This window comes from Diuraphis noxia, unplaced genomic scaffold, assembly GCF_037042655.1.
Source record: "Diuraphis noxia isolate RWA-SAM2 unplaced genomic scaffold, SU_Dnox_SAM2 contig0001, whole genome shotgun sequence".
In the NCBI taxonomy this organism is placed as follows: Eukaryota; Metazoa; Arthropoda; class Insecta; order Hemiptera; family Aphididae; genus Diuraphis; species Diuraphis noxia.
In genome coordinates this window covers 7,338,326-7,362,720 of record NW_028301711.1, presented here as the reverse complement: position 1 = coordinate 7,362,720, position 24,395 = coordinate 7,338,326, and the positions used below count along the sequence as shown (strand labels likewise).

General features: G+C 26.8%; 1 protein-coding gene across 2 annotated transcripts in view; it reads right to left on the bottom strand.

Moving 5' to 3' along the window:
* LOC107167911 (uncharacterized) overlaps positions 1 to 24,395 on the bottom strand; it is a 133,620-nt gene that overhangs the window by 24,399 nt on the left and 84,826 nt on the right. For both annotated transcript variants that reach the window (XM_089215137.1, XM_089215135.1), the window contains exon 11: positions 4,428 to 4,625. In XM_089215137.1, the coding sequence (XP_089071263.1) occupies positions 4,428 to 4,625 (198 nt within the window). The remainder of the gene's footprint in view (positions 1 to 4,427; positions 4,626 to 24,395) is intronic.

The following is a 24,395-nucleotide window of genomic DNA, read 5'->3' as shown; positions in this document are numbered from 1 at the left end:
TGCTTTATATTTGGTGTTGTGTGGGTCACAGTATTGGACGTGTTAAATTCAATAGTATATGAAATTATTTTATACGAGAAACAATTCTGAGAAAAAACGGTACGTAATTATATATTATTACTAAGACGTATTATACTATTATTGCTATTAAAGTAATTTATTTCACTATTAGTAAAACAGTAAGTTCAATGAATTATTGACAAAAGCATTGCACTTGAAAATATCATTATGTTTTTAAAATATAATAATAAAATCTAAAAGTATTAAGTACATACCGATGAATAATATTTTTACGTATATTGTAATAAAATAACTAAGATTGCTGTTCATTGTTTGAATATCTATTTTTTTTTAAATGTTCCAGTTTGTATACTTATATAATATATATACATATATGACATTTTTAAAAATTATTGCCATATATTTAAAATTTCGTTTGGAAAGGTATAAAAAATTGTATTAAAAAGCGTATAAACGATTGAAATAAAACATTCCATAATAACAATACGTTCGTTACGTAGTTTTTCAAATATATTGTGAACCCTGCAGTCGTGCCAAAGTATTTAAGTACCTACGTTATTCCCTAGGTAAAATTTTTCTGGCAGAGCATTCGTATTTTAAAAAGGATCTTACTCGAATACCAATCATCCATATATTCAACATAATTGAAAGTTATAGACACCTGTTTCACGTTTTTTCCTCTTCAAATTCCAACTTAAGTATGATTATTATACACATCTAATATAAAGTTTCTCCGAATTGATAAATGAAAAGAGTGTACCCGGGAGTGTACCTATTATTGTGTCTGCATCAAATTTGTTTGGATGACACGAAATATACAACAAACCATATACTGCAGCGTGGAATTATCATAATAAAAATAATACTATTATTATTATTATTATTATTATTATTATTATTATTATTATTATTATTATTATAATTATAATTATTATTATTATTATTGGTCATAATAACCATAATAATATTGTAGTAGAACCAGTGCCATGAAAACAAATTTTTATCACCGATTGAAAGTTGTTTTCATTATTGTAAACTCTTATACCTAAATAACTTATATAATTGAAAACAAAATTAAGGAATACAAACAAATAATTGATATTGGGCTTGGAATCAAAGATTTCTATATCATAAAAGTAAAAAAGTTTTATTGCCTAGTTGATTAATTATTGTGTTTTTAAAACATTTTTATCTAGAAATAAATGTATTCCATGAAATAATCAAGATAGATTGATATATTGGTATTAAATTAAATAAATAGTTATTGAAAACAAAAGGTTTCATCCTTTATAATAGATATAACTAATAAGTATCTATCTCCATATGTTTATGAGAATTATATAATACAAACTAATGAAAAAATAACACGATGAACAACATGCTCATTTAACGCTAAAATTGTGGTAGGCGGTTACACTACAGTGATTTCATTTACATTTTTTTACTAAATTTTTTTTTTTTAACTTGAAATTTACCAAGTCATTAAAAATATTTTAAATTAAAATTATAATTTTTTTTTTAAATATTCTAAAATCATTTTAAAGTAGGTTTTTTTTAAATCAAACAAGTTTTTTTTAAAGATATTAATTTTCGAAATAATTTCAAGTACTTCAAAAAACTCATATAACATTATAAAAAATTATAAAAATGAACCACATGCATGAGATCAAAGTTGCCTAAAAACCAAATTTAAAAGTTGACCATTTTCAAAAAAAATTAAATCAGATTACATTTTTGTAAATATTGAATTATGATAAAAGTTATTTTATTTATTTAGTTTTCCTGTTGCACTGAAATGTATGATAAATAAATAAATAAATAAATACATTTGTATCAATGTTAATTTGTATGTGATAGGTACTGGTGGTATAATATATTCACACACAAGCTACAGTAGTGTACAGAGTTGTCTAAGTAATTTCTTTGGCAAATAGAACGCAGTCAAATTATCACCTTTGTCAAAAAATTGGACATTTTATACCACTAAAAACTGTTTTTTTTCTTTGGTGTTGATTAATCAGGCAAATACCAGCAGTTTTTACCTAGTATACCTATTATAATATTTATAATAACCTATACCTACATTTACCTATTATTATACCGATTTCGCATATTATTCAAATTTTCGTGGTACCGTATCGACCTCATGGGTATTAATATTATGCGCGTCTATATAATGTCACTGTATTTCACATAATATATCATATAATTATAATAATATTGACTTGTCTTCTGGCGTATCATTATTCATTTAACTCTCGCCATCACACCGGTGCACCACCTATGTGCAGGAGGTTCATTTTAACTAGGTACACTGTAAATTCATAGTTCAAAATTGTATGTATTGAACAAAAACAAAAATTGTTCGCATACCATTCAAAGTACATAATATGTAATACGATATTTAATTTATTTTTTATGAAAATAATGTAAATAGTTGTTATTCTGTGAACATAGATTGAATATATAAATTTCGAATATCATAACCAGTTGAGGATTTCAAAACTGGCACAAGCCCTCCCTATTCTCATAATTTCGTGCTGTCGATATCTTCTGTAGCGTTATCTAATTTCTCATCACAAGTACCTATTGATTCATATTTTATTATTTAGTTAGTAAGTCTACGCCCAAATAATTAACTATCTATATATTGTATTTGCTTCATATCAACATTTATTGGAGGTAATGATAATATAATATTTGGAAAAATATATTATTCAATGTAATATGTATTAATTAACTCCAAAGATATACTTTAAAATATGTGCTAAGATAATATGTATACATTTAATACTACTGAGTACTGAGTAATATTTTTTTAGTAAATTATATAACAACATTGTATTAAAATAAAATAAAATATTATGTATAATTATAATATGTTGATTAGAGAAAATGGAAAAATATTTTTTTTTCCTATAAAATAAAAAAGATATTAATATTAGAGTGTTTGATTAAATAATAATACTACTCGTGTAAATATTCTATGGAACGCCAAAAAAATTATTTTTCCATGAAATATTGTTAAAATAAAAATCGACAAGCAGCCATGAAATATAATTTGATTTTTTTTTCGATTTAGTATGTGTAATGTGCATACATCGTAGATTGTTATGTTTGTAGTAGTGGTAACAGAATAAATATATTCAAACTAGTGAAATATTTTTGGGTAACTTAAACGTTAGTTTATAGATTGGATAAACAATGTTGATCAGAGTACATATTTCTATCATTAAGTTATTATGAATAATAAGAGTACGAAATATTGTGAATATACTTATTCCATGCTTAAAGAGATTAAAAAAAAAAATCATAACCAGAATTAGAATGCTATTGTAAATTTGTCAAATTTAATACAACGGTTGTAAAAATGTTCTAGAATTGCGGATAGGTGCACAGAAAGTTCGTGGTCCTAAGTCTTAAAAATATTATAATATTGAAAAAAATCTATTTATCTAATATTCAAAAATTAGCATGAGACATATTATATCAAAATATTAATCTATCTCAGAATAATATTAAATACGTTTTATTGTCGTTTAAAAATAGAAAAATGTCAAAATAAGCAAACAAAATTGACAAAAAAAAAGTTAAGAGAATATATTATACGATAATTTGATTTTATATTAAAAATACTGTTACGATGAAATAAAATTAGGTTTGAAAATACTGATACAATTATTTTCAACAATAACATTCATTAATTGTTTCGTTATAAAAATAAAGTCAGCCGTTCAATACATTTATATTGTTTTATGAAGGTTACCAGTTTAACGAAAGTTTTGTTTTAAATAACACTAACGTTTTTAAAAAGGTTTCTTTTACACAATTTTGAGTCGTACCATAAAAACATTTTTTTTTTTTTAAAATTATATTATTCATTTTTTTGTGAATTTTTATCGTTATTATATTTTATATTTTTTATTCTTTTTAACAAAAAATACATTTTTAAATTCATATTTTTAAGTGGCATATTAATTTGAGTATTTGATAAATAGAAAATATTTTACTGAAGAGTCTATCAATTTTAATGAGCTGAGTATCTGTCTATCATTTAGCACCCCACAAAGTGTTATCCTCTATTCCTCTACAACACTTCACTTATTACTAAAACCTTATAATTAACAAACAACATACAAAGTAGGTTCTCTAAAAACAATTCTGATTCAAGAAGTTTCGACGACATGAAATCATGAAAATATTTTCATCATTTCAAAAACTTTAAATATTATTTAGTTATTGTTGCAACTAATACATTTCTTACGCTAAATATTTCACTCGGTACATATTGTACCTATCTACACGCAGAACATGCAGTATTGGTAAAATAATCATTTCCGTTGTTTTTTTTTTTTTTAACTTACTCGATCAAACACGAGCCACTATTAAATATGAGTTTCACTCACCAATGGACGGTTCTGATGAGTTTCTGGTTCCATCCGCCGATATCGATCGGGCCTGTCCCGGTGACAGACCGTACAAATCGTTATACTTTTCGTGCTGGTTGGCGTCTATCGACTTGGACCTGAACTTTGATCTGTTGAACCGGGTTCTCATGGCACCAAAAAAGTCACGTTTCTTTTTCCTGCTCCGGCCGCGGTCATCTGAAAAACACAGTGAACCGATATGATGATATGAATAGAGCAACAGTATTATTATTTGTGAAGGCGCTTCCAGTCAGTGGTTACATTCATCTTAAAAAATATTCAAATAATTATTTAAATATGATAATCATTGTCAGTTAATTGATTTCAATTATAACTAGGTGAGATGCAATAGCTGAGAAAAAATTGCTCCTCCTAATCACGGGGAAATGGGAAAATAATTGAATATAAGAAATATGTTCAGGCAGAAATCTATATCAGATTAAAACAGATTTTCTTTAGCTTATTTCTTAATTTTTAAAGCAATATTAAGAACCTAGTTGTTTTTCATATCTACAACTTCCAACTGTAAATTAGATTCGACGTCGTCAATATTAACAGAAATGGAGTACTGAAACAATCTTAAATTTGTAAAAACCTGAAAGCCCCTTTCAATAGGATTTTCGATAGACATCAATGGTTTTCAATAATTCCATAATATTAAACGTAGATAAAAAACATAATTTTTTTCAAAATAAATTGTTGCTATAGGTTACACAATATAATGTAGAAAGTTAATCAGATCTAATTATTTCAATTTATATTTTTGATATTTGGTCACTATATTTTTAACTTATGTTGGCTTATCAAAGTTAATATACTTAAAAATGACTGAACCAACTTCAATAAAAATCTATAGACCAATAAATTCTATGGGGCATAAAATTTTTTGTTGCTTATTTTATCAACCCTTGTGACATATAAGTAACTTATGTGTAGCTCACACTTGCGATTTTTTCCAAATTTCAAAAAAAGAATTTAATTTAATAATTTTTGTGATCACCATTGCATTGGTTAAATTATTATAATAACTATTTGATAAATCATACATAGAATAATTATAGGTATACATTATTTTCACTATTGTATTATTTCCAAAACATATAACATAACTTTGACTCGAGCATTGCCGAACGGGATATTTAGAGTTAAAAAAAATAAAATGTAAGGATTGTTAGGCATCTATAATATTCTATAAAATAAAAATATAGAATGCTAAAAATTTTATAATTTATCATGCAAATAAAAAAAAATATATATCACATTAATTTAATGACAATGTAGTGTATCATTTTATCATTGGTATTTATTTACAAGAAAGCATTAAGAATTATTATTTAATGATTTATTCAAAAAAAAAAAAATAGGAAATTAAAAAGCTTATTTTTGTGTTGAAATGCATAATAAGTATATTGTTAGGTTTTTAGTTTTTATGATTTTCTCGGTACTTATAGGTATATTTTATTTGGTTTTAGTTGGATTAATAGTGTGAACATTATTCACTCTATGTCATAATCTGTTACAGGAAACTTAGAATGTTTTATATTAAGGGGGCCAGTATCAATTTTCCAAAGCAATTCTATACAAATTGAAAATTATTTATGATATTTGAGCTGCCAACTCAATTATTATAATACTTTCCACTAATCTACTAACCCAATACCAATTTAGTTAGGGAGGGGGGGGAGATTAGTATAATATAGTGTATTTTATTTACAAAATTTTCTTCACAAGAAAAGTCTTTGACATCATAGAACCGTAAAATTGTTGATTTAACCCTACAAAAGAACACATTCCACAGTCCACATTAAACCCTGATTTTTTATTTCATTTCAAATAGTTATATAAAAAGCTTAACATTTTCTTATTTTTAAACTTATTGAAAAGTTTGAGATTAAATGAATATTAAAAAACTGACATCAATGTGGCTTACAGAATATTTCCCTAAAAAAATAAATTATGTTGATTCCACGTAAGATGATCATTTCCGTAGACTATATTTTCGAGGACAATACTACATAAGCTACATTGGTTTCTCTGCTTTTTGTCTGTTAAAAAAATAAAATAAATAAATAACCTTAAAAGTAATAACATAAAAACAGTCAACAAAAAAGGTAACGTAATTTTATTTTATAAGACATATTCGAATAAAATACACATTTTAATTTATTTTAATTTTATCAATTTAGAAACCATGTGAAAGTTTAATGATCAATTTTTTTTCTTTTTTAGCAATTTATAAGCATGAAAATATAGTTTTTTGCTTAAAATGTAAATAAATAACTTTTTCTTGGATACAAAACCTCTAATATTTGATATAAGTTTTTTCATAGTTAGTAGTTTTAAGATATTAAAAATAAATAAAGATGATTTTTTTATGCATTTGAAGGTCAAATGTTGACGAAATTGGTCAAAACCGCAAAAATTTTTAAATTATTTTCTTAGTACAACATTTATGAAATATCCAATTTTTATTGTCCAGGATTGAAAATTAAATACACAATTTCTCATGAATAGGTCAAATATGGCAACCAATGATTCTAAAAAAATATACAAACATAATTTTGTTTCTATTTACTTGCTTTAAGAGTTGGTCGAAATTTTATTTCTTTTGTTGTACTGTAGAAATATTATATTATACACACAACGCGTCTTCAGGTTAAATGTTTTTGGCAACAATATTAATTGAACTTTCTGCATTATTAATTGTAAAACAATTTACTTTAATAGCAATCATATCATTCAATATATTATCTAGAAATATACGGCTGACAAACAGTCTTCGCTCTGAATCTTTTTTTCGTACATGTATACAATGATTTTATATGGATAATTAAATTCAAATTTATCACATCGATTTCAGTAAGACCTCTGGATATGCACTTACTGTATAGCAGAGTGATAACCACTTACCTACTTTTTTTAATAATTATCTAATAGCCCTTTTCTTATGTAATAACACGGGACATGAATTAAAGTATCACAATTGCCTATACGAATCGCCACGTTATTCGTTATCGAACATAATGATAATTATCAATGCTGAAAATAAATTATATTTTATGTCAAAGTGATTATCAATTTTTGCAAAAATTTGTTTAGACTTACTGGCTACTAACAGTGGCATATATAGGGTGGGGGGTCAACCCGCCCCCCAACAATTAATTCCTATATACGCCACTGGCTACTAATATAAACTGATAGACTTTTTCCACTCAGAATTTTGTCTTTAAATCTATTTTTCATTATTAAATTAAAATATAAAATAATAAGTATATTTAATACAAGTTACACAACAACTACTGACTTGCATATCGTTTTTGATATTTTTACTAGTATAATTTCCAAGGTAAATCGTTTAATTTAATGCAACTGGCGGATTGCGTTCCGAATCCGGACCATGAAATGCAGAAAGCCTCTGAACCGTCGACATGTCTTAAAATTTTTTCTTCATATTACTATTATTAAACATAAAGATTTGACAAAAAAAATTTTCACTTGACCCCATTTATTTATTATTTTAATCTTCCGGACTCCAATAGAAATTACTTGCCAACCCCTGTTTTAGAGATACAAACTGTTGTTATCCCAAATAAGAATCTCCTTTTTTACAGTAAATTATCTAGCACATAACTTTTATTTGAATTTGAGTCACATTAAAGTTAAAATTCGAATTAATAGATCTCCTGTTTTTTTTTTTACGTTTAATTTAAGAATAATAGTTGTCTTTTAAAAAAGAGTTACATTGATAAATTTAAAGAAAATATTGGATCTAGTATTTATAAGCTTTGAACATTTTTACAAATAGTTAATGTTGGCAGATTAATAATATTACCACTAACAATTTTAAATCACTATAAATCTAAATAAATTATCTAAACCTATTGTTATAGATCAATATCATATACTTATAGCGCAATGTTAAATATCTCAAGAACTAAGCGCACTCCTTAAATTTTGGATAAGGCATTCAAAGAATCATCCCTTAAAAAATTTACAGCACAAAAGGTGATATCAATTTGAGAGACGAGAGTTTGTATGGTTACAGAATACTCTCTTATAGTAATATTTAATACGAAAATTGATTATTTAAAAATATGGTCTTACAGTTTATTTAAAAAATAAAAAAAATTTAATAATCAAATTGGGGATGTGAGTTTGCTAGATGAATCACCTTGTGTCAGGGGTGTGCACTTCTTGTGTTTGCCTAAGCGTTTGTTATGTGCTCTGTTTTTACCTGAAGGAAACGTATTCCCAGATAATCATGACTATGGTGGTTTGAAATTTATTTTTATTTTATTTTTTATCGTGACATTCGGTTCTATTCATTAACTGATTACCTACACGTACTTTTACGGTGTTCAAAGAGCCCCTCTTAAATTTATTCGATAATATTAAAAATGTAAAAATGTTTAGTTACATTATAAATTAAAAAGCTAAATTGCAGATCCATCAGTTACCTGGCGTAAAATTATCTACAAACAAATGTATAATAATAAAACTAATCATAAATTACTTTTGGACATTTGCTAGAACATCATCCTATTGTTAACTTCTTTTTTTTTATAGTAAACATTATATTTATTACTGAATTTGATACGTTTTCAAAGTTCTCGCAATCAGTGAATCGTCTGACAAAATATGTTTCTAATGTTGTTGAAGTACACAGTAGTGATCCGGTTCATATTTACTTTCACAAAATGCATAAAATATTGTATTAATGATTATTTTTTTGATATAATTCAATTTTAATGTATCAGCGTGTGCAAAAGGTCGTCAAGCAAAATACATTAACCTATATTTCCATCCGTTTCTATCATAACGATACTTACTCGTATATTATTATTATTATTATTATTATGACTGCCATCGAAAGTATTGAAATATAATATTTTAGATAAAGTTATATTTATATACTATTAATAATAATAATAATAATAATAACGATATCGAATGGTCGCCGTGTAAAACGCATTCATAATGAATATTGGAATAAATCCAGTGCATTGTACTATAAATAATACATTATGATATTATATATATATATATATATATATAATATATATATATATATATATAATATATATAATATAACGCCATTTCGTGAGTAGAGGTTTCCAGGGATAAATCATTAATATCCCATCACAAAGTGATCTACCCGACTAATGAGCCAATTGTGGACATCATTTTTCAAAACTTCAATAGCACTGCTGCCGTATAGATATGAAAACAAAACACACATACACACACCACACAATGCCCGAGAAACTGGCTGACGTTCGGAATATAGCGACTTAGTAAATATTTTGACTGCATTTATTGCCGCGGGGTGAATATAATTCAATTATTACATTGTCTCTGTTTTTATCCGAAAGATGCCAAGATAATCCTTTTAAAAATAATCGCTTTTAAACGCTGCTGTAATAGTTACTTTATTCAGATGACTTTTGTGTTTTTGAATAAACAACGACGGCGGAACGGACACCATTTATACAGTAGTTATGATATAATAACAATAACAATATGATGATGATGACGACGACGAGATTATATTATATTATAATAATACTATTATTATTTTAACGATATACAGCGCGACACGGCTTTTTCGGAAAATGCCATTAATGACGTCCGGATTTCGCTGAGTAGTCGGAAAATCGAAAAATCTGTACACTCGGCGTAAACGTCGAAGAGTCATAAAAAAACAACAATATCGTCATCATCATAGTATTATTATTGTTGTATTAATATAACGCGAGTTTAATGATACGAGAATCAAATCAGAATCCACGTGCCACGGATGCCTATCTAGTGACGGGTTTCCATACTCCAACGGAAGGAAGAACGACGTTTTAGCTCGAGATTTTACCTCCACATTTTGTAGTGTCTCTTTGCGAACATATACACACACATAATGTATACACAGAATAGATACAATCAGAAAGGACACTCTAGATGTAAACAAAATCGCGACGGATTGGCGGCCATCTTCCTAACAGGAACAATTCTCATCAGTTATCATTATTCATTTGATAAACGTGTTTTCATTTATTCAAATCATTAAATTTTAAATCTTTTAAGTTTAAATTTTTACACTTTTTAACTTATTAAACAGCAATTTAACTTTACTACCCCATGTATTTTAATTCATTTTAATATTAATTAAATACTAATAATTATATTTTATACTAATTGAAAACAATAAGATTAGTTTTACAGAATGGTCACACTGTTAGCCTGTTGGGAAGATGACCGCCACGATTTTTCGTTCGGCTTATGCTGTATGTGTTAATTACTATCAGTGTCACGGCTCTGATGTATATGTGTATTCGTTAGACACTCATCGTATCAAAAAGTATTGATATTTTTTTTTTAATTTTATATTCACTAAATATTATTATATTGTAATTTTTTCTTTTACAAATGTTCATTTTTCGTTAACCCATTGACTGTGTGTTCTGTGCTTCATGGTAACAAATATTACTCTTTTGAAATACATTTAAATGGTATCAGAAATATATTAACCGGCGTCGAGAAAGAGGCGTCCCCATCGCCCAGAGCACCTTGTTTAGTGATCTGCAACCTTCCCATGACCTTAATTGGTTTGAATAGTCTGGTCCTCCCGGTTTGGGGTTGAGCGACTAGCTAACAACCCGTCCTCGTGAAAAATTGAATTTTTGTTAATCTTCTAAATATATCTCGGGACAGTCACCTTGGAAAACGAAACGGAAAACAGAAAAAGGACAGCAATGGATTAATCATTGGTACATGGAACATAAGCCGGGTGCTATGAAAATTGTCACAGGCCAGATGCAATAATACAAACTACCAGTTGTAGCACTACAAGAAATATGATAGCCTGGCAGGGGCCGTGTAAAATCTGAAAATTGCACAATTTTTTACAGTGGATCGAGAGTTGGTAGACATGAACTTGGAGTGGGTTTCATGGTTAATGACGTAATACTACCACATGTAAAACGATTTATGCCAGTCAGCGATTGCTGAAAATTGGAAGGGAATTTATGGGAATTTATGGGATATTATAGTGGTAAATGCCCCAACTGAAGAAGGTAACAACGACAATCAAAACTGAATTCTATGAAGAGCTGGAAAGAATAAGAAAGTAAAATATTAAGACAGAATAAAAGAGCAGCGGAAAAGAAACTAATAGAGGATATAGAAATATTCAAAAAGGGGCCTAGATTATTCTTTGAAACGTGCAAGTCTGTAAGTCAAGGTTACAAAGCAAGAGCATCAATAATGAAGGACGAACATGGAAACCTTATAACACACACTAAGAAAACTTCATGGAGTTTTTTAAGAGAATTTTAAACAATATGGGGGATAACATCATACCCTACGAAAAAAGAATCTTTACCATACAGCTGAACCAGAGATCGTAAAACCTACATTGAATGAAGTTAAAACATAATAAATACTCTCAAAAAATATAAAGTTGTTGGAGAGGATAACATAAATTCAGAGTTAATTAAACTGTCAAACAAACAATTTATAACTGAAATACACGAATTAATTATTTATAACGTATGGACTAGAGAAAAAGTACCAACGGATTGGGATATGACAATCATTTGTCTGATTTTTAAAAAGGGAGACCCAACAAAAGTTGAAAATTACCGAGGAATCTCCCTTTTGGATATAAGCTATAAGGTTCTGTCTGTGACAATTTTCAACAGGTTGGAAAAATATGCAACTGATATAATTGGAGAATACTAAAGCGGATTTATAAGAGGTAAATCAACCACAAACCATATATTTATTATCAGACAAATTATGGAGAAATACTACGAATACGATAAAAAGCTCCACATCGTTTTCGTTGATTTTAAGCAAGCCTATAACAGCATAAATATAGATCAGTTAAGGATTGCATTGATGAATCTAGGTATTCCAAATAAATTAAAAGTAAAAATGATTAAAATATGCAACTCAAACACATTCTGCAAAGTTCGATGGCAGGGGAAGCTATCCCCCCCCCCCATTTTGAAGTAAAATCGTTGGTGAAAAAAAGGAGATGCCCTCTCTCCCATATTGTTTAACCTTGCTCTTGATTAAGTAGATAAAGGTGTAGGAGAAGACCGAGTAATGGAGCTCAATAAAAATATGACAATTCTGGGGTATGAGGATGAGGTTGTCATACTAGAAAATAGTCAAAAGGAGGTAAGACACACTGTCCATTGCATCTAGTCGGAAGATGGGTCTCATAATTAACGAAGAAAAAACAAAATACATGCTAATGATTATCTAATAGTTGGATCATACATCTTCGAACAAGTCGATGATTTTAAGTACTTGAGTGTTAATATCAACTGTATATAGTTGTCAAGGATGTACACTTTATACCACAAATATAATAACTATGGTTATAACTTATAAATTCATCATAACCTCAAATATAAATCATAAGATAATGATGTGCTTAGAAAACATAATTCAAAAAATATAGCGGGTAAGTCGTGGATGTCGCTCTGCTGTGCAGTTACTGTAACGGATGGAATTAAATTTGAATCCAATGAATTATATCATTGTATACGAAAAACGATTCTGAGCGGAGACGGTTTATCTGTTTAGGATATATTATAATTTATAGATTATTAAAAATTCTCAAATCTTAAATTCCAAAAAAAAATGTTTATGAATTTCTAGCTTAAAATAATTTGCGAATTTTCGTTGAACTTTTACATATGTTGTCAAAATTAAATTTGAATGCTTGTAAAAAAAATTGTTACTATGTATTTGTTTTTATTTTTCAACTGCTATTGTTACAATGTGCTAGAAGCCTTGTATTCAATTTTTAAGCTTTTCTACCCAACAAATACATTTTTATCGATATTTATAGAAAAAAATACTAAAAAAGTTGAACAATTAAAATGTCAGTAAAGAACTCAAAACAAATCTAAATATTTTGAAAATTGCATCAAATATAGAAAATTCCTATATAAACATTCAGTGAAAATTTCAAGTAGCTGCAGTCATTAGTTTTAGAGTTACATCAAAATAAGAAAATTGCTAAATGTGAAATCCAGTGAAAATCCAATGTTGTAAAAATTTAATTCGAATTTCCGGTGGGCATTTCTTTTGTAGTAAAGATTGACAAACTTGTAAGGAATCTTGTATTAAATTTTCAAATCTTAAATTTAAAAAGAAAATTTTTTATTAATTTCTTGCTTAAAATAGTTTGCAAATTTTTGTGATTTTTAAGTATTTTGTCAAAATTCAAACTTTTAATGATTATAAAAAAAAATTGTGACTATAAATTTATTTTTATTTTTCAACTGCTAATGTAACAATATGTTAAGAGCCTTTTATTAAATTTTCAAGCGTTTCTACCAAACAAATAATTTTTTATCGATATTAATTTATAAAAAAACTAATAATGATCGAAAATTGCAAATACCTATAAATAGTTCAACTTAAGTTGAACATTTTTGAAAAAAATGGACGGTAGAATATAATAATACTTATATAAACATTCGGTGAAAATTTCATGTATATATGGTCATTTTTTTTTAAATTTATATCAAAAACCAAAATCGATTTTGTCGAAAAATGAGTGTGCGTAAAATTTCCCATTTTCCCCTTAATTTTTAATTTGTTTATCCTGATTATTTAGAAAAATGTTAAGAATTTTTTACTTTTGACCCCCCAAAGTACCAACTAGATTCACTTTCTGATCGAACGAGGTACCGAAGTCAAAAATTGAAGCACTTTTACTGTCCCAAAACGGGATGACAGACCCAAAAAAAAAAAAAATAAAAACACACATTATGGTAAAATCAATACATTCATCTGTCTGTTCAGAATCTAAAATGACATGCATAACGAAGTTGTACTTAAAATTAACTCAGAATAAATCATTAAGCCCAAAAATGCTATCATGGGTGACAAAGGAAAAAATGTATATAACATATTTATGCCCAATAGTAATGTATACTTCTTGTGAGACATGGTCGACGACTTAAGGGGATGAGGAGAAACTTCTTATCTTCGAGAGAAAAATGCTGAGGAAAATATACGGTGCTTTCAAAAATGAAACAACTGGGATCTATGAAAGTATAAAAAATACAATTTTGAAATCTTTGTACAATAAACCAAGTATAAAATGCTTTCTGAATTCCAAGCGTTTAGAATAGCCAGGTCATGTGTGGCGCGCTGAAGAAAGCATAATTCGGGAGGTACTGATAAATAAACCAGCTGGCAAGCACCCCAGGGAAAGACCTCGACAACGATTGCAAGATAGAGTCAATGCACATATAAGGATGATATAGGGAACAACAGACATAGAGACGTGTGGAGTGGATTAGTAGAAGCTGCAAAAGACCTGAGTGGCCAATAAAGCAAAAATTAATAAATTTAAATAAAACATATTTTTTATTTTGTTAATTGATCCTATAATAATAGTCTTCAACAAAATACTGTGATTCTTATAAAACTTATTTCAAACATTATTATTTATTATTATTTTAATGGTACTTTTTGTGTCTAATAAACAATTATCTATAATTTATTACATTCTCATTTCAAATACATTCGTAAAACAATAATAGATTTAATATACATTTTTAAAAATGTGGGATGTTCTCATTTTTTTTTTTTTTTTTTTGGGGGGGGGAGAGATGGGAATTTCCAGGCAGGAGGAATTGTCCTCATATATTCCACCATATGATTTATTTTGTTTGTTTTGCAGTCAATTTATTTATTATATCAATAATACATTAGTGTATTGGTCATATATGTGGTATTTTTTACATATTTTTCAGCTATCTTTAAACTAGTTTAGTTTAACAAATAACAAATTTATTATATTGTAGTTTGGTTTTCTTCTCAATATTATTCCATTCATATTTCAATTATTTTGAAATTTAAAATAAAACTACCAAAGCAGTAACATTTAGAACGAAATCATGTGGAATATTAGCAGCATGTTTAATGTATATAATAAGAATTTCATTCAAAATTTAAAAATTCAAGTCAAAGCTCAAATATGACCATTGTCCATAATGTGTATATATTATAAGACTGTACACACAGATTTCACAAAATGAACTAGTTATACATTAGGGTCTCAATAATCCGAACGAGATTGAGGAAAGTGATCATTCGGATTATATATGGCTTGAAAAAAAAAACACAAATTTTATTGTTATTTAAATTATGTAATTTTATTTTTATTTGTATTAATCGTGTAAAAACTCGTTATTTCAAAAGATAATGAATATATAAAAATATTAATATAATATTATGAACTTTACTATTTAAAATATTATTATTTTTTTTTGTACACTGGTTCTTATTATGAATTGGTATGCATTGTTTAACATAATCGAACAATTGTATTACCAGAAAATATTATTTATAAATACGTATGTATGTACATATTATGGCGATAAGATAATTCTCAAGCCCGTTCGGATTACCGCGTCTTTCTGATGAGTCTGTGTTCAGATTATCGATACCCTACTGTATTTTAATTAACCGATATTAATTTTCTTTAACATACGTCAACATAATATTTTATAAACACACCTTCCGATTTTTTTGTCATTGAAATCAAGATTTTTAGATTACTATATATTTATAGGCAAAGTTTCGTGGAACTAAGCGTTTTCAATCAAAATGACCAAAAAGGTCACGAAAAATAGGTACTAACAAAATCCCATTCTGCTTCCGTATCGAATGCGGATCGAGAATGTGGAATCCTTAAAACGTTGACACAATCACGTGAAAATAAAAAGGAAACTCCTGCAACAACAATTGAAGCACATTTATAGTATAAACTCCCTTTGAAACTAATTTAGGAGCACATGGTTAACGGATTTGGAACGAAGCCAAGATAGTAATACACCACTGCAGTTTGAAATCCTGCCAATCGTAACACTTTTCTAAATTGTGGAAAACAAAAACAAAAATAATAATAAAATAATATCGTATAAAAAAATATGATAATAATATTATTTATTTCCATACGTTCTTGAAGCAGGTACTCCGACAGCATATAATATGATTGTAGTTCTGGTCTAGCTACATAAATAATAATTATTACTGGGGACATGACGTTTTCCGTTGTTGTGTGTAAAATGTGTCGCGTGGTTAGACGACGACGATCGGACGAAGCAAATATATGGGAAAAAGTTTCCGCGTCGAAACAAATTAATTCTTGATTATTTCTAGTAAACGGCTAACGTTTCTAGGCGATTGCACGGATCGAACAGCGCTCCTATTTTTTCACAAAACATTTTAATTTACTTTCGTTTTAATTTTGAAAAGTTTTGTTCATTGAAAAGCGTTTTAAAACGGAAACAAGTTCGTACACCTACAGCAAATACTAATCACAATTTAATTAATTTGTTGAATTTTAAATTCAACGGGGAAATATAAGTCAGTTACACAAGTTGATGCGGATTAAGTGAAATAATAATATTTTCAACATACAGAATGGTCGTAATTTTTTTTCATTCATTTAATAGTATTATTAATAAAATTGAGTTTTATTTCTAAGAATTACCGTATTTTGAAATATGATATATATAGTGTTTTATACCGCATTCTTTTGCTTTTCAAATGAGATTCACAATTTTATTTATTTCCAGTAAATTATAGAAAAGATGATTAGGTATGTTGCAAAATGTTGGTGTATCAAAATTTAAATCCAAACGAGTTAAAAATTATTTGACTTTAAACGATATAAACTACCTAACCAAGATAATAGATTTGGAAGATGTAGATGATTATGAGGATTTAAAACTTATATCAAACCATTTTCAAGACTATCGTACTTAGTATGATATATTATGATATGTGAAATATACGCATTTTTCAATAGTCTTATTGAATACTTTTCAAATTGATGTAGAGTAAATATTTAAATACTAGATACCTACCATTTAACTACGTACCTATTCAGATACAGTCTTTCAAAATACTCAAAATACATTACAAGTACTTTTAATTGTATATTGAAATATTTTGTATATTTTTAAAAAATATATTAGTATTTTAATTAAATAATTAATAAACACATTCTTTAAATTGAAATGCATTTCCCATTTAAGTTATTTTGTCTTCTGTATATTTGATGACATTTTATAAATGAATAGAAGTCTTATAAAATATTATTTTTAAAATATTGGACACTTAAATACAGCTATATGGAAAAGAAAAAAGAATTTAGTATTCTGGAATGAAAAAAATATTAAAAACATATTTTAAAGTATTTAAATAATTTGATTAATTTACTTATTTAAAACATATTTGTCTACAAGTACATGAAAGATATTTTAGCCGCAAAAAAATCAATTTCAAACTTTGGGGGTGGTTTCCGATGTAAAATTGAATATCCTTGGTGCATTAAAAGGTCAAAAGTAAACATTTTCCAACAGTTTTCAAAAAAATCGAGAAAAACAAAAAAAAAATCACAGAAAAACGGGAATTTTTACGCAAAATCAGTTTTCGACCAAATCGATTTTTTTATATGGTTGTCATTCAAAAACTAATCACTGTAAATACTTGAAATTTTCACCAAATTTTTATGTTAGTGTTATCTATATACAGTTTAATTTTCAAAATTTTGACTTTTTTTGAGTTATTTATAGACCACTGAAATTTTCAATTTTTTTGAAGTGTCGGAAAAAAATGTTGAATGACCAAAAAAACTTGAAAATTTAATACACGGTTCCTTATGAGTTGTTCTTATTGTAGCTAAAAAATAAGCGTTTATAGTTCAAAATTTTACGAAATCTGTTGAAAATTCGAAAATTTGCAAGTATAATGTTGAAGTTGAAAAATCATAAAATTGTTTGCGTTTATAACTAAGGATTGAAAATACAACACTAAGTTTTCCATAAGTTTTCCTTCAAGTAGCTATAGAGAAAACTCGAAGCATCATTATAGGAAAAATTTTAAGTGCGTTTGAATTTTAAATTTTTACGAAAAAAGTGTAACGATAACGATTTATCCTGAAACGATTTTAAATATTTGTTATTATTCAAAAAGTATAAGTCGTAGATACTTGAAAATTTTATCAGTTATTTAGGTTGGCATTTTCTTTACATGATTTAACTTTCAAAATATTTTTTTTGAGATATTTATAGAAGACTGAAATTTTCAATTTGTCTGAAAATTTTTTTTTGAAGTGTTGATAAAAATTTTTTGGCCCTATCAAAATACTTGAAAATTGAATACTAAGTTCCTCATAGTTATTCTTATAGTGATTAAAAAATTATAAGAATACATCGGCACAATTTTCTTTTATTAACATTTGAAGTTCAAATATTGACAAAAATTCGTCAAAACCATGAATATTTGCAAATTAGTTTTAAGTTAAATAATCATAAAATTTTTTGCGTTTATAACTAAGGATTAAAAATATAAAACTAAGTTTTCCATAAGTTTTCCTTCAAGTAGCTATAGAGAAAACTCGAAATTTAATACAAAGTTCTTCATAAGTTATTCTTATAGTGACTAAAAAATTATAAAAATACATAGGCACGATTTTTTTTATTAGCATTTGAAGTTCAAATTTTGACTAAATACATAAAAATCACGGCAATGTTCAAATTATCTTAGATCGAAATTCATAAAAGTTTTTCTTTTTAATTTTAAGATTTGAGAATTTAATACAAGGCTCATAATATAGTTTTGCAATAGCAGTTGAAAAATAAAAGAAATATATAGCCACATTTTTTTTTTAAATGCATTCAAATTTTAATTTTGACAACATACGTAAAAATCACGAAAATTCGTAAATTATTTTATTCTAGAAATTCATAAAAAATGTTCCTATTACAACTAAGATTTGTAAATTTAATACAAGGCTTCTAAAATATTTTTATAATAGCAGTTGAAAAATACAAGAAATGTATAGTCACATTTTTTTTTTACAATCATTCAAATTTTAATTTTGACAACATACGTAAAAATCACGAAAATTCGCAAATTATTATAAGCTAGAAATTCATAAAAATTTTTCTTTTTAAATCTAAGATTTGAAAATTTAATACAAGATTCCTTACAAATTTTTCAATCTTTATCACAAAAAAAAAGTCCATGGGAAATTCAAATTATATTTTTATTAGCATTTGAATTTCAAATATTGACAAAAATTCGTCAAAACCATGAATATTTGCAAATTATTTTGTAGTTCAAAATTCATAAAATTGTTTGTATTTATATCTAAGGTTAAAAAATTCAACACTAAGTTTTCCAAAAGTTTTGCTTCAAATAGCTATAGATAAAATTTGAAGCGTCATTATAGGAAAAATGTTTTGAGCGTTTGAGTTTTAAATTTTTATGAAATCGCGTATAACGATTTATCCTCAAACCAGGTATTCGTATATCTGTGATAATATAAGGTATTATGAATTATGATAACTACATGATAACTACACTAATTGATTAACCATGCCTCATACAAAATGCGTCTTAATTGAAAAATAAAATATTTGTTTCAAAATAGAATATAATATGACAATATTTTTTAGACTGACAAATCATCTCCGTTCAGAATCGTTTTTCGTATACAATGGCACCTATCATTGCATTAAAATTTAATCCCATCCATTACAGTAACCTACTGTACAGCAGAGCGACATCCACGACTTACCCGCTTTTTTATATTATATTGTTATTTAGTTAAAATTAGTGTTTTAAAATGTTATTAAATTTACTTTCATTAAAATTTAAAATAAAATAAAAATCATGTATTTTATATTATACTTATACATATTTTATAGTCATAATAAAGTTACACCAATCGAACATTTTTTTAATAGATGTTTTATTGTATCGAATTTTAATACATTTTCCTTAGAAAACCCGAAAACTTTGAATAAAAATATATGCAGTAATAGCTCTAGAACACGCAAACAATATTAAGAACATATAAAAATTTATTTAGATATGATAAAGATTATTTTAGATAAATTTACCTGGATTAAATAATGATTATATAACTTTTATCTAGATAATAATATGGTAAATAAAACTAGTTTGTATTGTATTCAAATAATAAATTTACTCCTTTATTTATCTAAACATAAAATAACTAATGTTTAATAAGTATAGTACATATTTCATTATTATTTACTAATGGGATAGTGTTGATCAAATAAAATGAAAATGATTTGAATAGGTTAGTAAAAAAGATAAGTAAACGAATCATCTAAGAATTTCACAATGGTTATCTATATAAGATAATAGATGGGTTATTTTTTACCTAGATATGTGAGTATGTGACAACACTGCATTAGTATGCAGTTTGTATTATGTAGCTAACAAAAAAATATTGTTTATCTAATAATTAGATCAAACTAATCAAACTTGGATATGGGCAAATGTAAACTCCCCTAAAAAATAAAATAGTAAATTCCCCTAAAACATTTTGCTACCGGTATTACACTTACGTAAACTCCCCTAAAAATATTTTGCTACTGTATTACACTTATGTAAACTCCCCTAAAAACATTTTGCTACCTTTACCGTATTACGTTTGTTAATTCTCCTGAAGAAGGTACTAAAGATAGACTGTTGTCAACTTTTTAATTTATAATTATTATTATTTTTTTTTTTTAAATTAATAAACTATCCGCGGCATCAAAGGCGTATTACATTTTATCTTATATACATTTATACATTACATATATATAGATAGATAGATAGATAAGAGTGAGTTTTAGTATTGACTTGTATATTTTTTTTTTTATTTATTTTTTTTTTTATTGTTATAATTATTTAAAAAATACGTATATATTGACGAAGAAGCAACTTTTCCACCTAAAGTCTGGGCAGAAGCTTCTTCTGAATTGACTAAATCGGCAAATGTATGTGAATCATTACATGACAGAAATTCACATAAAATTACAAAGTATTCATAAAACAAATAACTCCCATAACAATAAATTAAAGAGACGTAAACAATTTTTAAACCAGTTAATAAAAACTTATAAAGAACAAAAAATTACTACATTCCATTATATAAAAACAGTTTCACACTATTACTCAATTAAAAAATAATTATAGTTTTAATAAACCTAGACATATAGTATCTAGTATGACAATGAAAAATAATTTTTCAAAATAAAATTGAATAAAATAATATAAATGCAATACAAAATACAAATATTTTTGGAGGATAAATAGAACCACCTCCACGTGGTGTCCTCTGGGTTACGCTAAATGGTTCTATTAAAATATTTTAAGGGGAATTTACATTAGTGTAATACAGGAGCAAAAGGTTTTTAGGAGAGTTTACGTAAGTGTAATACGGTAGCAAAATGTTTTTAGGGTAATTTACGTAATTTTAGGGGAGTTTACATGTGCCCATAGCTACCGTGATTTATCGATTTATGACTGTAGTAACTAATCAATATTTTTTCCACGAGAATCGCTAAATACATGATATGCAAGAAAGGCACATGTCTATGATTTTCATAAAATCACATTTTTACAGATTTTTGTTTAGGTTCAACATATAAATCGTTCTGTGCAAATGGTACACATATCCAGTTTACTGGTATATTATAAAATTATCACGATATTTTGAATTATATGAAAAAACGGGATTAAAAAGGAATAAGATTTTTCCAGAATAGTTATTATCAAAGTCGTTATAACAGTTGTCCACACATTATTTATTCATAGGTTATTATATTTACCTACATTATTGTTTATATTAAAAATCAATAAAATAATTTTCTTTAAACTTGTTTTGTTTATTTTACCATTATTTTTGTACATTGAATATTTAAGAATTGCAATTATATCAGAAAGGAAACATGTCCAACGAAAAATATTATGATGTGTAATTTTATAAAATTTTAGATAAACTTTTCAAAATCTTACAAACCATTTTAATTTAAATATGATTTGAATCAGTTCAATTATTTTCTTCAATTTTGTCCAGATATATTAAGTTTTTTGTCTTTCCTGAAAAATTTAAAAAATATGAACACGTCCTTCTTGCATTTAGTGATTCACATACAGTTGATAATTCGGAAAATCATAATTCGAATAATTCTTTGCCTGGTGAATCACCTCACATCTTTTGATATTATGTAATATATTTTCGTGATCTTTACGGTAATTTCTCGTACCAAATTACTAGAATTCAAACGCTATATCAACGTATTCTTATTAGAAGCTATTTTAATTTCATCTACGGCATGTACATCGATTATTATTTGGAAAATATATTTGTTGTTACGCCCTAAAATTAAACACGGAACAGCGCGATAAACCTATTGTATTTCAGAAAGCACTACAACTTCTACAACCAAGTTGTTAATATCATTATTTAGAAAAGAAAAAATAATTTGAAATTGTAAGTAGGTGTGACCTATATATTTGTGTTATATTATTTTAGACTTTAATAAATGTATGGTAAATTAATACCGAAGTAGGAAGTACTACGCAATACATGGCGCGCAACGTGTTAAGCTATTTTCGAACGCTCGTTAAATTTGATATAATTACCACTGTCTGAAAATTATTTGATTCGTGTTAATTTTAATTTTTAATTTTGTCATTTTTAGCTCGATACAACTCAACAATTGTTTTTTTATAATAATTCCGCAAATGTCACCGGAAGCGATCCGTTCGGGCCAAAACGCGCGAGATTCATTATTACGGAATATGGCATAATTATTATATCATACAATAATCATTAAATTATAATTATAAAGCAATCACAAAAATAGTGTATGAAGCGACGGAAAACAAGCGAAAAATAACATTATTTTAAACATCGCATTTGACGCACGAGTGGGTTGACACCGCCGCAGGATCCGGTCGCGTTTTTAGAACGTAACTTCGACCCACTGGCAATACACAAAAATAGAATTTAAGTACACGGAACAACTGTGCTTGATTTCAGACATCTTTAAAACGTCGATTCGCGTGATTTTTTTACAATGATATTCATAATACGCTTCTTGACGTAGGTACTTACGTATAGACGTATAGTTAGGATATAGGAAAACGTTCCTATGTATAACGGCTACATAGTACATATTATTGTCGTTTGAAAATATCTTGAAATATTGAATGAGTTAAAATTTACAGGAAAACTGTACGATTATAGTATCTAATAATTCTCATACACGTATCACCTTATTTTAATTTAAAGTTATATAGCTATTTGTGACGTATTATTTAGCTAGGTATATTAACTTAGAAGTCGTAAAGATAGAAACCAATAAAAAGTGTGAACCACAATTATTTGTACTCTTTCATACTTAAAAAATAATTATGTAGGTACCTATACCTACGCTAATAGATTTTTTATATTCATTTTGTTCAAAGTCGATCGAAAAAAAAACAACAATGTAATATAGGTACCACACTTTTGTGCTCTTATTTGGATGGTACAACAACTACAAAAAGAGTACAGAATTATTATGGTTCAAGTTATGTGTGAGATTTTATTTTTAATGTTGAGTTTATTTTATGAAAACTGAGTTTCATATTTATCTTAATTGAAAACCCGTTGTGCAACTAAATTCCTATTGGGGCATATATATACATGATGAGTAGGTATCAAATTCCAATTGTTTTAATTATTTTTATTTTTGTTTCAGTGGTTAATGGCTCCTAAATAATATCAGTACTGTCAATCTCCATCATGCTGCTACTATCACATCTACTTAAAAAAAAGCAGTGCTAAGGTATGTACCAACTTCGTCTAATTTGTATATTAGACCTTCAATAATATTGTGGTGGGACTTTTGGAAATTATTTAATTTATTCGCATGCGGTCTGCCTGAGCCTTGTATTTAGTTTTGAAAATTATCTTTTATAACTATTAACAAACACATCATTTTTGAAAATAAACAAAAAAAAAAAAAATATATATATTGGAAAATGGGTATTGGTCTGCTGTGCTTACTGTATGTGTTGTGTGTGTTACTGTAATAATAACTAAATTTTAGTTCAAAA